Source organism: Terrapene carolina, unplaced genomic scaffold (genome assembly GCF_002925995.2).
Source record: "Terrapene carolina triunguis isolate 2854851 unplaced genomic scaffold, T_m_triunguis-2.0 Scaffold58, whole genome shotgun sequence".
Lineage (NCBI taxonomy): Eukaryota > Metazoa > Chordata > Testudines > Emydidae > Terrapene > Terrapene triunguis.
The window spans coordinates 71,144,471-71,156,797 of NW_020664409.1; the positions used below are offsets into that span (position 1 = coordinate 71,144,471).

The 12,327-nt window shown below is 43.0% G+C and overlaps 1 protein-coding gene across 1 annotated transcript in view; it reads left to right on the top strand.

Annotated features, from left to right (window-relative positions):
• Positions 1-12,327, top strand: part of SLC26A7 (solute carrier family 26 member 7) — a 132,442-nt gene that overhangs the window by 73,292 nt on the left and 46,823 nt on the right. Inside the window, exons 6-9 of the mRNA XM_029913363.1 lie at positions 845-927; positions 2,682-2,829; positions 5,394-5,507; positions 11,656-11,733. Coding sequence (XP_029769223.1) covers positions 845-927; positions 2,682-2,829; positions 5,394-5,507; positions 11,656-11,733 — 423 coding nt within the window. The remainder of the gene's footprint in view (positions 1-844; positions 928-2,681; positions 2,830-5,393; positions 5,508-11,655; positions 11,734-12,327) is intronic.

Sequence of the window (12,327 nt, forward strand, 5' to 3'; positions counted from 1 at the left end):
ACTTCTGTTAGTCTTAAAGGTGCCACAGGACCCTCTGTTGCTTTTTACAGATTCAGACTAACACGGCTACCCCTCTGATACTTAAATATCCATAATCTCCTTTAATCTCCAATACCATAAATGTTCATGTTCCCGTACAAAAATACTGCAGTATTCTACAGTAATTGCTCAACACATTGCAGATGTACTCTTTTGGATCAGTTCTGTACAACTTTTTAACATTTGTTGGATTTTAGTGAAGTATGAGATTTTCTCTACATAATCCCTACAGATTCTGGTTCTATGCATTGATTTTTCTTAGCTATGCCCTCAGTGGGTTGCAGCAACATGTTTTGCTATAGTCTATATACTATGGCATCCTGTAGCGAAACTTACAAGATATATATTTTTTGCATAGTTTTCCATGGATATGGCCTTCACCCTTTCTAAACAGAATATTGCACTTAATGCTTAAATAAAGGTATTTTTATTAACAAGTATGCAAATTTCAAGATATTAGAGTGGCATCTTTAGGAAGGAATATTTAGAGAGGCATCTTTCAGGACTCTAATAGGCAACTTTAGGAAAGAAGAATGGTCCAGTGGTTGGATGTTAGCCTGGGACTTCAGAGATCTGGTTTCAATTCTCTGCTCTGCCACAGATTTCCTGTGTGATCGTGGGCAAGTCACTAGGCCGCTCTGTGTCTCAGTGTTCTTTCTGTATAATGGGGATAATGGCATGTCCCTACCTCACAGGGGTATCATGAAGATAAATACATTAAAGATTGTGAAGCACTCAGATATTGCAGCAATATGAGTACCTAATAAATAGAACATTAACATCATTTCTGTACTGAATTAAATAGATCATTGCTACATCCATTGGCTGCTACTGTGCTGATATGGAATACACGTATGGCCTAGAAGTTGTGGGACATATTCCAGAAGGGTAATGTGTTCTTTATTTGCTTATGGTTTTTAAATGTATGTATGTTTAGAGAACAGTCCATGAAAAGTTCAAATAAAATAAAAATGGAGAGTACCTGCAATACTCATTTTGGCCCTCAAATATAGCCCCTCACTGGAGAAGTTTGTTGATACCATCCTGAGCAATGCAGAAGTTCAGGTACCTATGGAGACTGTTTCATTATTTTATAGGACAAATGATGTCCAGTGGATATAAGAAAGGTTGGGTGGTAAAACATTCTCCCCTACTACAACACAACCTGCCAGGCCTCCTTCTCCAGTACATCTACCAAAATAATTCTCTCTGTGCTGCCACAGACCAGGTATTATGGAGGAGCTTGCCATGGGCAGAGGGTGGGTAGATAGCACCCTTCTTCTGCAGCAGTGTTTCCACACCTTTTCAGTTTTTTTTTCTTTTTACTTCTAAACTGGGATATTAAGTCATTCTCCCCCCACTCTCCCAAGTAATCTATTGGTGTCTAATAGGAAATTTCCTAAGAAATAATTTTTGTGCAGGAATATGTTACCAAATGATGTATTTTTGAATAGTGTTTTAACAAATATAAAAGCACCATAGTTACTATGGTGATGAACACCTTATAGATAGCGAGAATCTACTTCATTGGGGTCCATGATCCCAGAATACTGCTTGCTTCTCATGATCATTATCAGTTTATAAGATTTAAAAATGGAGCTCAGCAGTTAATCCATTAGATTTCCAACCACTTCTAGGGTTTCCCCATCTGACATAGGCCCTGTGCATTCTGGGAAGCCCAGGAGACAGTGTGTGTATTGGGAACTTGCAGCAATAGGAAGAAGATACTGGGATCTGTTGAGAAAGCCAATTATATGAGCTGTTGGGGGGCAAATTAGGCATCGCGTATCTAAACTCAGGGTTTGGACAAGGCTAAACGCGTCTCTTTAATATGTACTATGAAGAGTTAAGATGTATTTGTGCAGCTTTAATTAAAAGAAGCTTATTGTGTGCTACATAACACACAAAGAATTGCTGCAGAAAGTGTTGAAGAATGCAAATGCAGCCCGTAACCTCCATAAACCAGTAAATGCTTTGAGAGGCTTAAATTAAATTGTTGTATGTTACAAAATGAGGAAACAAGATTTCAGTGGCTGAGCTGATTTATGTGGACCCATTAGCAGTTCACTAGTTCATTGTTTTACATATGGCAGATTCCATTTGAGATAGTTTCATTCAGGCTGTCTAAATTTCCCCCTGCAGTTTTAAATGGATATGGTATTCTTTCTCTCCTAAATTGTTGTGAAGTGTTACTTTATTATTATTATTATTATTATTAGTCATCCCATTCTCTTATCCCCCACATATTAAGTCAGCAAAATACATGTTTTGGGGCATACATTTCTGATTTAATATTGATATATCTTTCAGATAGGGGGCACTGTGGCTACCACCAGTTCTGTCCACTGGCAACAGAAGGAGCACTAATATTGTCAAGGTGACAGGCTACAATTGGCATTTTAAGCACTGTGTGCTTTAAAGGAGGTCTACATGGTTCTGAAAATGCTAGTGGCTGCTAGCATCCTTTTTACACTAGTGCTCCTGCTGTTGTTACCACTGTTTGATGCAACTGAAAAAGTGGTAGCAATGATGTGACATTTAGGGCAAAAAGCTTGTATGCATTCCAATTAAATATAACTTTGGTTCAGGATTTATCACACATGTATCAAGTCCAATAAAAAGGATTGTATTTATCTTTACAGGATACCAGCACCGAAAGCCCCATCCCTGAACATCCTCTCTGAAGTAGTTACTGAAGCTTTTGGAGTAGCGTTAGTTGGTTATGTAGCATCACTAGCCCTGGCTCAAGGCTCTGCTAAAAAGTTCAAATACTCTGTGGATGATAACCAGGTAAAGCATTTTCTTTTCACTGCCAGCAGATCATAAAATGACTGTGATGTTTTGCAGGTGACTGAGGCATTTCATATGTTATCATGAGGACTTCAGATGATAATAGTAAACACCCATTGCAGTCCAAATGAGCTCTGCAAAGCTTCCTAGTCTGTGGAGGCTGCTACTGATTCTAAGGGGACACAAGCCTCAGCCGAAGCCATGAAATGCTGCATTAGGCACCAACAGTGGCCAGCTTGGGTTTCGGTGTGTTCTTCAGTGTCGTAACATGAGGCAGCTTCTTCCAAGGCAACTTAGTGAGAGAAGAATTTTACATGGGCCTAGGGTGACCAGATGTCCCGATTTTATAGGGACAGTCCTGATTTTTGGGTCTTTTTCTTATATAGGCTCCTATTACCCCCCACCCCCTGTCCAGATTTTTCACATTTGTTGTCTGGTCACCCTACATGGGCCACAGACTGAAGAAATAGAGCAGTAACTGGAGTGAGCTAGGAACTTATAGCCCCATAGACTCACCTGATCTTACAAAATGGGGCTTGTGCAAAGCATGAGTTCCATTTCAAGAAAAGGATAATTCTTTATAAGAAGTAGGAGCAGTGCTGATTCAGACAACCCTTCCAAACCTTCAGCTGCAGAGGCTGTCAGTCCTGAGGGTTCTACTCCTCAAAGGACAGGCTGAAGTGTCAGTGGGCTGTTTACTGCTTATGCCACTCTGCTGCTGAATGTGGCGTAGGAGCTACGTCAGGTTGGCTGAGTGCTCTGGGAAGATAATAACTTAAGCAGTTGGTGGGAAATACATGTACTTAGGGACAAGTTCTCTATTAGATATGGTCCCATAGATAGAGCTGATGGGGAATTTTTCAGCTAATCATTTTTCATCAGAAAAGTCTGTTAGTCAAAACCAAAATTGTTCGTGAAACAAGGTCAGTTTAGCAGAATCTCTCAACTCCAAAAAATGTTGAAAAAACGTTTCAAAATTGTCTAAATATTCCATTTTGACCTTTTCAAAACAAATATGTTCAGTTTTCCAGTTCAAACTGACTTTTTGTTTTGAAATGTAAGCTAAATAGACTGAAAAAGGTTAAACAAAAGAAAAAAGGTCAGAATCAAAACAAAACATTTTGAACTTATCAAAAGAAAATGTTTTGATTGACCTAAAGTGGAAAATAATTGTTCAGCTTGCTAACTATTTTGAGATTTTGGCTTTTCATCATGAGTCAGGACTGTAAAAATGAACTCTCTAAAACATTCACAGGATGGGAAAACTGTTCCCCTCCCAGTTCTGTCTGCCTGTGGGACTGAAATGCCACCCTGCCTTCCCGCCCCATTGCGGAGCAGTATGAAGTGGATGAGCCATGGCTGAACAGTGAATGATTAGCCTGGTAGCTGGAGACTCATTTGAATGTCTTTGCAGGACACCCCAGTTTTGGTTGGACCAGCCCATGTCTTTGCAAACTCTTATATCAGTACATCATTGAGACGTGGATGTGTGAATGTCGTATTAGCTCATGTTTTAAAAAATATTTCTGCGCACAATCTTCCATTAGTTTTGACTTATATCACAAAGCCATGTTTTGTGGGGAAGGGGAAAAGAAGATAGATGGCATGAGTGATGGTGGAAGGCAGGCATTATAGCTGCAAATGGCATTAATAAGATAATGCCTCCAGGGATACTTAGTCTGCAGCCCTTGCTGCGCCTTTAGTAAATGTGTAGCATGCACATGCACAGCTGAGCCCTCCAGCAGCTTGCTGGTTTTCAGGTGGGAGGATACGTGGTCAGGCAGGTGGCTGGATGTGCCACCTATGGGGCAGTGAATATTGCCAGCACCATTAATGGTCTCAGTGTGTGGGGAAGAGGAAAAAGGGTCTCCCTAGACTCTCTCCCTGACTCAGTGCACTGATGCTAAAGAACCATAATCAGACACTGTATTAGAACACACTGTTCACCTCAGTATGCAGCTTGCAAGATCTTGGAAGACTTCCTCACCCTGACTAGGCTTTTCATGTCTAAGTCTTTGCTCAGAGGTAGCTGCATTTCTGTCCTGGGTGAGGTATAAAGCACATTAGTCATGAAAGATACCATATACATGCAAGTTACCATTTCTACCACTCCATTAAAACTTGCTGTCAAAGAAGATAATTAGCCATTCTTTTTCAAAATTTCTTATTGAAAGTGGAGATTGGCCTGAACATACTTCAGAGCTAAATACCCCCAAACTTTGGGCTGTTCAAAATGGATCTGGATGTAAATGTTGTGGTTGGAGCCTATCTCTGGTTGGCGCCTATCTCTAATAACTATCAATGCCATTTATTCTCCAAACACAATATAACTCCCTGATCTACTTTTGAATCTAGCTAAGCATCTGGATCATTCAGGTTAGAACAGAGTCGTGAGAAAGCATACAGTGCTGGAAGATCTTTTACACTGTATGTTACTGTTTTTCCCTAAAAGTTTGTTCTTTATAATTGCTAATATTTACATAGAGAATTCCCATGTTGGCAAGAAATGTTGAAATGACAGAACAACAGAATAAAACAATGTATTCTTTTTAAAAACTTTGCAGGAGCTTTTGGCTCATGGCCTCAGCAATGTGATTCCTTCATTTTTCTTTTGCATACCAAGCGCTGCAGCGATGGGACGTACTGCACTTTTATATAGCACCGGAGCAAAAACACAGGTAACTCCTTAGACTTAAATTGGTCTAAAAAGCTGAGATTATTGTGCTGCTTATCATGTATTATACTGATTGTATCCACTATATTTTCTTGTTCTCTGTTTACCTGTAATGTGGCGGTCTCAGGAACCAACTTCTGAAGCCATTATCAATACCATTCCTTCAAGCTTCATATAAAATCAGCCAGTGAGAGGAGGATGCCCCTCATTCCTCCCAGCAACCAAGCATGTATCCCCAATACACAATTTTAGTTTAATAACTCAGGTGGGGAGAGGCATGACTCTACTCTTTAGCTTTAATAATCTGCATGGCATCACAATTATGTGCTACAGCCATGCTAAAAAAGCAAAGGGGTTGATTTATTAATTAATCTACTTAGATTTTAATTCATTATGAGCTTTCAAGTCTGGGAAACAGAACTCCATCCTTGTGTTTCTCCCCTGCGTGGATACACTGCAGAAACTACACTTAAGATCTTGCATTTTTATTTGTATTTATCATCATCATGACTAAAGGGCCCTCTAGTGGTGTGTGAGGGATTTCACTTTATATGTTGAGCTGGTCTTTAGCTTTAGTTTGATTCGATTTAAATAAATAAATCCAATTGTGACTAAAATTAATTAAATCCAACTTTTTCAGTTGTTTATTTTCACTTTATTTTGAAAATCAGCCTTGAAAGCCGCTCCTAAAAAGTTGTAATCTGCCCACTGAAGGTCTGTGTCACTGTGTGCTTGTATTGTGTCACAATGTGCTCAGATTGTACAGTACATTTCAAGCCTGTGGAGATGACATGTTCAGCTTCTCCAGGGCAGATATTAGCTGTTTGAGTTTTTGAGCTTCAATAAGCAGTTCAGATAACAAGAACTAAATCTGAGATTGATCAGAACCACAGTTTCAAAAGTATAACTTTTCTAATTGTGCTCATCATGTTAACTCAACCATATGAACAACATTTTGGGGCAAAGCTATGCTTGTCCTTAATGGCAGTTCATAACCTAAATGAGGCTAGATTATTACTTGTGGTGTAGACTTGTAGATTATGCTGAACCCTTCAGATCCTATCATGTTTGTTTTGTACAAGTTGTCATAATACCTAGAAGTTATTTAGGTCTTTATATTTCCAAAACACTGTTCAGATATTTGTTGATAACCCACACAGTACCCTGTGAGCTAGGTAAATTATACTGAATAATTTAAACAATAAACATCTTTAGAAAGCATTAATATTCAAAGAAAGTTCTAACGTTGTTTATTGAATGTTTCAAGTAACGGAGTCTGACAACATATAGTGCTTCACCATCCTCATGCAGCATCATTTTCCATTATCCACCCAGATCCACTGTATCCATGCTTCAGACCCATAGTTCACTGTAGAATTCATTTTAGTTCCTGCATATAAGAACATAAGAACGTCCATACTGGGTCAGACCAATGACCCAGTATGGGTCTAGCCCAGTATCCTGTCTTCCCACAGTGGCCAATGCCAGGTGCTTCAGAGGGAATGAACAGAACAGGTAATCATCACGTGACCCTGTCGCCTATTCCCAGCTTCTGGCAAACAGAGGCTAGGGCAGGGGCGGGCAAACTTTTTGGCCTAAGGGCTGCATCGGGTTTCGTAAATTGTATGGAGGGTCGGTTAGGGGAGGGGATTGTGGCCTGGCCTCCACCTCCTATCTGCCTCCCCCCCCCCAGACTCCCGCCCCATCCAACCCCCAATTCCCTGATGGCCCCTCTGGAACCCCTGCCCCATCCACACACTACCGCTCCCTGTCCCCTGACTGTCCCCGGGCCACCGCCGCCCCATCCAACCCCTCCTCTCATTCGTGACGGCCCCCCCCGGGACTCCTGCCCCATCCAACCCCCCCTTCTCCCTGTCCCCTGACTGCCCCCAGAACTCCTGCCCCTGACTGCCCCCTGCCGCCCCATCCAACCCCCCCCTCCTTCCTGACTGCTCCCCGGGACCCCTGCCCCCATTCAACCCCCTGTTTCTCCCTCGACCACCATCCACACCCCTGCCCCCTGACCACAACCCTGAACTCCCCTGCCCTCTATCTAACCCCCCCTGTTCCCTGCCCCGTTACCGCGCGGCCTGAAGCACCGGTGGCTGGCAGCGCTATAGCCGCGCCGCCCGGCTGGAGCTGGGCCACGCTGCCGCCGCCGCCACCACACAGCACAGAGACCAGGTCAGGCCGGGCTCTGCAGCTGCGCTGCTCCAGGAGCTCACAGCCTCACCGCCCAGAGCATTGCGCTGGCGGCGGAGCGAGCAAGCTGAGGCTGCGTGGGAGGTGGGACAGCAGGGGAGGGCCGGGAGCTAGCCTTCCGGGCTAGGAGCTTGGGGGCTGGGCAGGACGGTCACGCGGGCTGGATGTGGTCCGCGGGCCATAGTTTGCCCACCCCTGGGCTAGGGACACGATCCCTGCGCATCCTGGCTAATAGCCACTGATGGACCTATCTAGTTTTTTTTTTAACACTGTTATAGTCTTGACCTTCACAAAACAGGCATGGCAACTCCTCAGGCAAGGAGTTCCACAGACTGACTGACTGTGTGTTGTGTGAAAAAATGCTTCCTTTTGTGTGTTTTAAACCTGCTGCCTATTAATTTCATTTGGTGACCCCTAGTCCATGTATTATGAGGAGTATATAACACTTCCTTATTTACTTTCTCCGCACCAGTTATGATTTTATAGACCTCGATCATATCCCCCCTTAGTCGTCTCCTTTCCAAGCTGAAAAGTCCCAGTCTTATTAATCTCTCCTTATACGGAAGCTGTTCCATACCCCTAATCCTTTTTGTTGCCCTTTTCGGAACCTTTTCCAATTCCAATGTATCTTTTTTGGGATTAGGCGACTACATCTGTACGCAGTATTCAAGATGTGGGCATACCATGGATTTATATAGAAGGCAATATGATATTTTCTGTCTTAGTATCTATCCCTTTCTTAATAATTCCCAACATTCTGTTAGCTTTTTAGACTGCTGCTGCACATTGGGTGGATGTTTTCAGAGAACTATCCACAATGACTCCAAGATCTCTTTCTTGAGTGGTAACAGCTCATTTAGACCCCATCATTTTATATGTATAGTTGGGATTATGTTTTCCAATGTGCATTTATCAGCATTGAATTTCATCTGCCATTTTGTTGCTGAGTCACCCAGTTTTGTGAGATTCCTTTGTAACTCTTTGCAGTCTGTTTTGGACTTAACTGTGTTGAGTAGTTTTGTATCATCTGCAAATTTTGCCACTTCATTGTTTACCCCTTTGCACAGATCATTGATGAATATGTTGACTAGTACTGGTCCCAGTACAGACCCCTGAGGGACACCACTCTTTACCTCTCTCCATTTTGAAAACTGACCATTTATTCCAATCCTCTGTTTCCTATTTTTTAATCAGTTACTGATACATATGAGGCCCTTCCCTCTTATCCAGCTATCTTCTAGGAAGTTGTAGAGGACCATGAAGGCCTGTATGGTTGAAGGGAAGTATAAATAGAATGAAATCATGATGTTTCCCCGGGCTTGATTGGTTACGACTCCTTTGTGCTTGTCTGGTGGCATAACGATGCCAAAATCCTTCTGTAAGTTACCTGCAGAGAGTTCCCTGGCATAGGGGAACTACCTGCTGGCACACCTCTGCCCTGGCAAGCCCTACTCCTCTCCCACAGGGCAGGAACAGTGAACTGGAGCTTTGCTTCGCTCTGCCAGTGGCATAATTTAAAAGTACCCAGGAGCCACAGGCGCCGACTTTTCAAAGTGCTGGGGTGCTGGACCCCTGGGTCTGACCCAGACCCCGAACCCACTCCACACCTTCCCCCAAGGCCCCGCCCTGTTCTTCCCCCTCCCCTGAGCATGCTGCATCCTCACTCCTCCCACTTCTCTCCTAGCCTCCTGCATGCCGCGAAACACCTGTTCGCCGCAGGCGGAAGGCATGGGGAGAGAGGCGAAGATGCTGATCCCTGGGACCCACCAGTGGGTGGGAGGCACTGGGGGTGGGTGGGCAGTGAGATAATAGGGGGGCTGATGGTGGGTGGTCCGCACCCACCATTTTTTCCCAGTGGGTGCTCCACCCCTGGAGCACCCACGGAGTCGGCACCTATGCGAGGAGCAGCTCTAAATTGCATCAGGCTCACGGTTGGCCCTCAGAATTAGTCAGCTCGACCTGGCTCGCTGATACCTTCCCTATCCTTTGTCAATCAGAACTCTAACATAGGAGAGAATGTGCCCCTGTATGTCTGTGATTTAGTTCTGGATCACATGCAAAGGCATATGGCCAGCTCTCAGGAGAGACACTCCCAGGAGCTGGGGCTAGGAGTGGGGCTGCGCTCCCAAGGGGAGGGGGCGCAGACAGGGGTAAGGGACTGAGACTGGGGGTGGATCTGGGGTCATGGCCAGGGGCCGGGGCTGGGGTCGGGAGCTTAGTTGTGGCCAGGCCATGGTGGGGGGCCAGGAGCTGGGGTCCCGTCTGGGAGCGGGGCCGTATCAGAGCTGGGGGCAGAGCGGGACTGGGTGGCGCTTTCTCCTCACCACCCCTGGTCGCTGGCCCTGGCCCCGCCGCTCCCCCCTGAACATTCCTACGCACCATCCCTAGGGGGGCATGTCCCACAGTTTGGGGACCACTGCTCTATTCCACCACCAGCTGTGCACCAACTATGTGGCTGTGTAGGCTCTGTTATTGCATGGACCTTACGCTATATGTGCCCTTCTGTCCTTTTCTATTCTATTCAGGTTCTTCTATCATGCTGATCACTGTAGTAACTGACCTGCCAGCTAGAGTGCCAATTTTTTGTATGTGGCCTTCTCTAACCCCAATGCTGTGACAGACTAAATTCCTCTACCTCTTTTCTTCTTCTGCCTCTTGGAAAGGTGCACTTCAGTTTGACTTCCCAGTTTCTTGGTCCATATAGGTGGGGTGGCAAGCAGAGGCTGAAGAATGTCACAAACAAATGTTGATGACAACAAGCAGCAGAGCAGAGGCAGTGCGTGTTCTGAATGCATAAAAGTCAGTGGATTAAGTCGTATGTCATGAGAGAGATATAAGGGGCCCCACAAGGACTAGTACCAGCCCTATTTGAATCTATAGTGGACTTCATGTTTTCCAAGAACCTCTACTTGGACTTAGTAGGATCCTGAGCATTTTCCTCTTCATGATACCTTAATCTAGCAACCGCAAGAAATGAGACCTGGATCCCAGGCTTGATAAATATTCCCTCAGGTGATATCAGCATCTGTCTTTTACCTCTCTTTTCCCTGACATTTTATTTTTGGTTAAATCATCCCTTAAAGTGTGCCCTGATAACTTTATTAAAGACACACACTATCAGTATCATAATAAAGCAAGTGGGCATATATTTATCACCAAACCCTGGAGAGGATTTGATTGAGATCTAGAGTAAATTTTGAGGTTTTATTCCTTCTGTTAAACAGGATTATTTTGTTTTGTAATTTTCCACCAGATTAACACTATGTGATAATACATGCATTTGCCTCGATTCATGTTTCCTGCATAAACCATTAACTTTCTGATATTGGGGTTTATGATTTACTGATGCATCAACCAAAGGTAAAATGCTTCAATGCTAATACAGGAATCTTTGTTGATACCTGATCGTACAAGGGAAATGTTTTCTCATAATAAAGGAAGAAAAGAGCTCCTCCTATTCAAAAACAACCAACAGATCTAGAGTTCTTCAAATATCACTATTGCATTGTTCAGTGTAGGGATAAACTGTTGTGAAACGACACAATATGAAGGGCATGTTACCATAAATACAAGTACAGAATGGGCATACGTTGCTGCAGATCTCGTGAAATTACTGCACACACATGTGCCATTAGAGTAGCCGATTTTACAAGTGGTTTGTGCCTATGTATCTGACATCAAGTCAAGCCCATTGTTGATATCTGATCCAGATATTTGTGCATTTAGTGGCTAGAGGAAATCCACCAGAGGTGAAAATTTAAATGATCCGCACATGGTTCCAATCCACAGATTTGATAGCCAAAATCTGTAGTCTGTCTCCTTTATCTTTTGTGTTTATAATGTTCTGTTATTCTGACCATTTCTGACAAACCCAGTATATTCAACTGACTTTCAATTGGCTATAAATATTGAATAACATTATTGTGCTTTCTCTGTTTGTTTGTTTTTAGGTGGCTTGCCTTATATCGTGTATTTTGATACTTGTGGTGATCTATGCAATAGGACCAATGCTATACTGGCTGCCTATGGTACAGTACTTGTTTTTATTTTTTAAAGTTTCATTGCACATTTCCAAACAAGATATACATGTATTTCATAGAAGATGGTTCTCCTTTTAAAATGAATACATAGCTCCCGATAATGGCATAATAGAAAGAGGAGAATACACCTCTGCAAGTCTTAAAATACTTAGATTACCCCCCAATTCCTTTGTGTTGGGAAATATTTTCTTTTAACTTAATTTTGATCTGTAATCGGTCTAAATATATGGGGCCAGATTCTAGCTCATGTAAATTGGCATAGCTCCACTGAAGTCAAAGTAGTTGCACAAGTTTCCTACACAGAGAATGTTTTCCGTGATTTTACTTTACAAATAAATTTGTCCTACATTGAAGCTAGTAGCCAGTGATCTAACCTTTATTATAGAAAGTTATGAACTATTCTTGTTTTGCTGCACAAGGAATTATGGATAAATCTGCACCGAGATGTGGATAGACCAAATAGAGTGTTGCCATGTAAAATGTCTAGCCATAAACATTGTAAGTTAACACCAAATCATACTAGAGAAAGGCCAAAACCACTAAAATTCAGATCCAAACTTCTCCAAAGTTTGAGGATGTTCA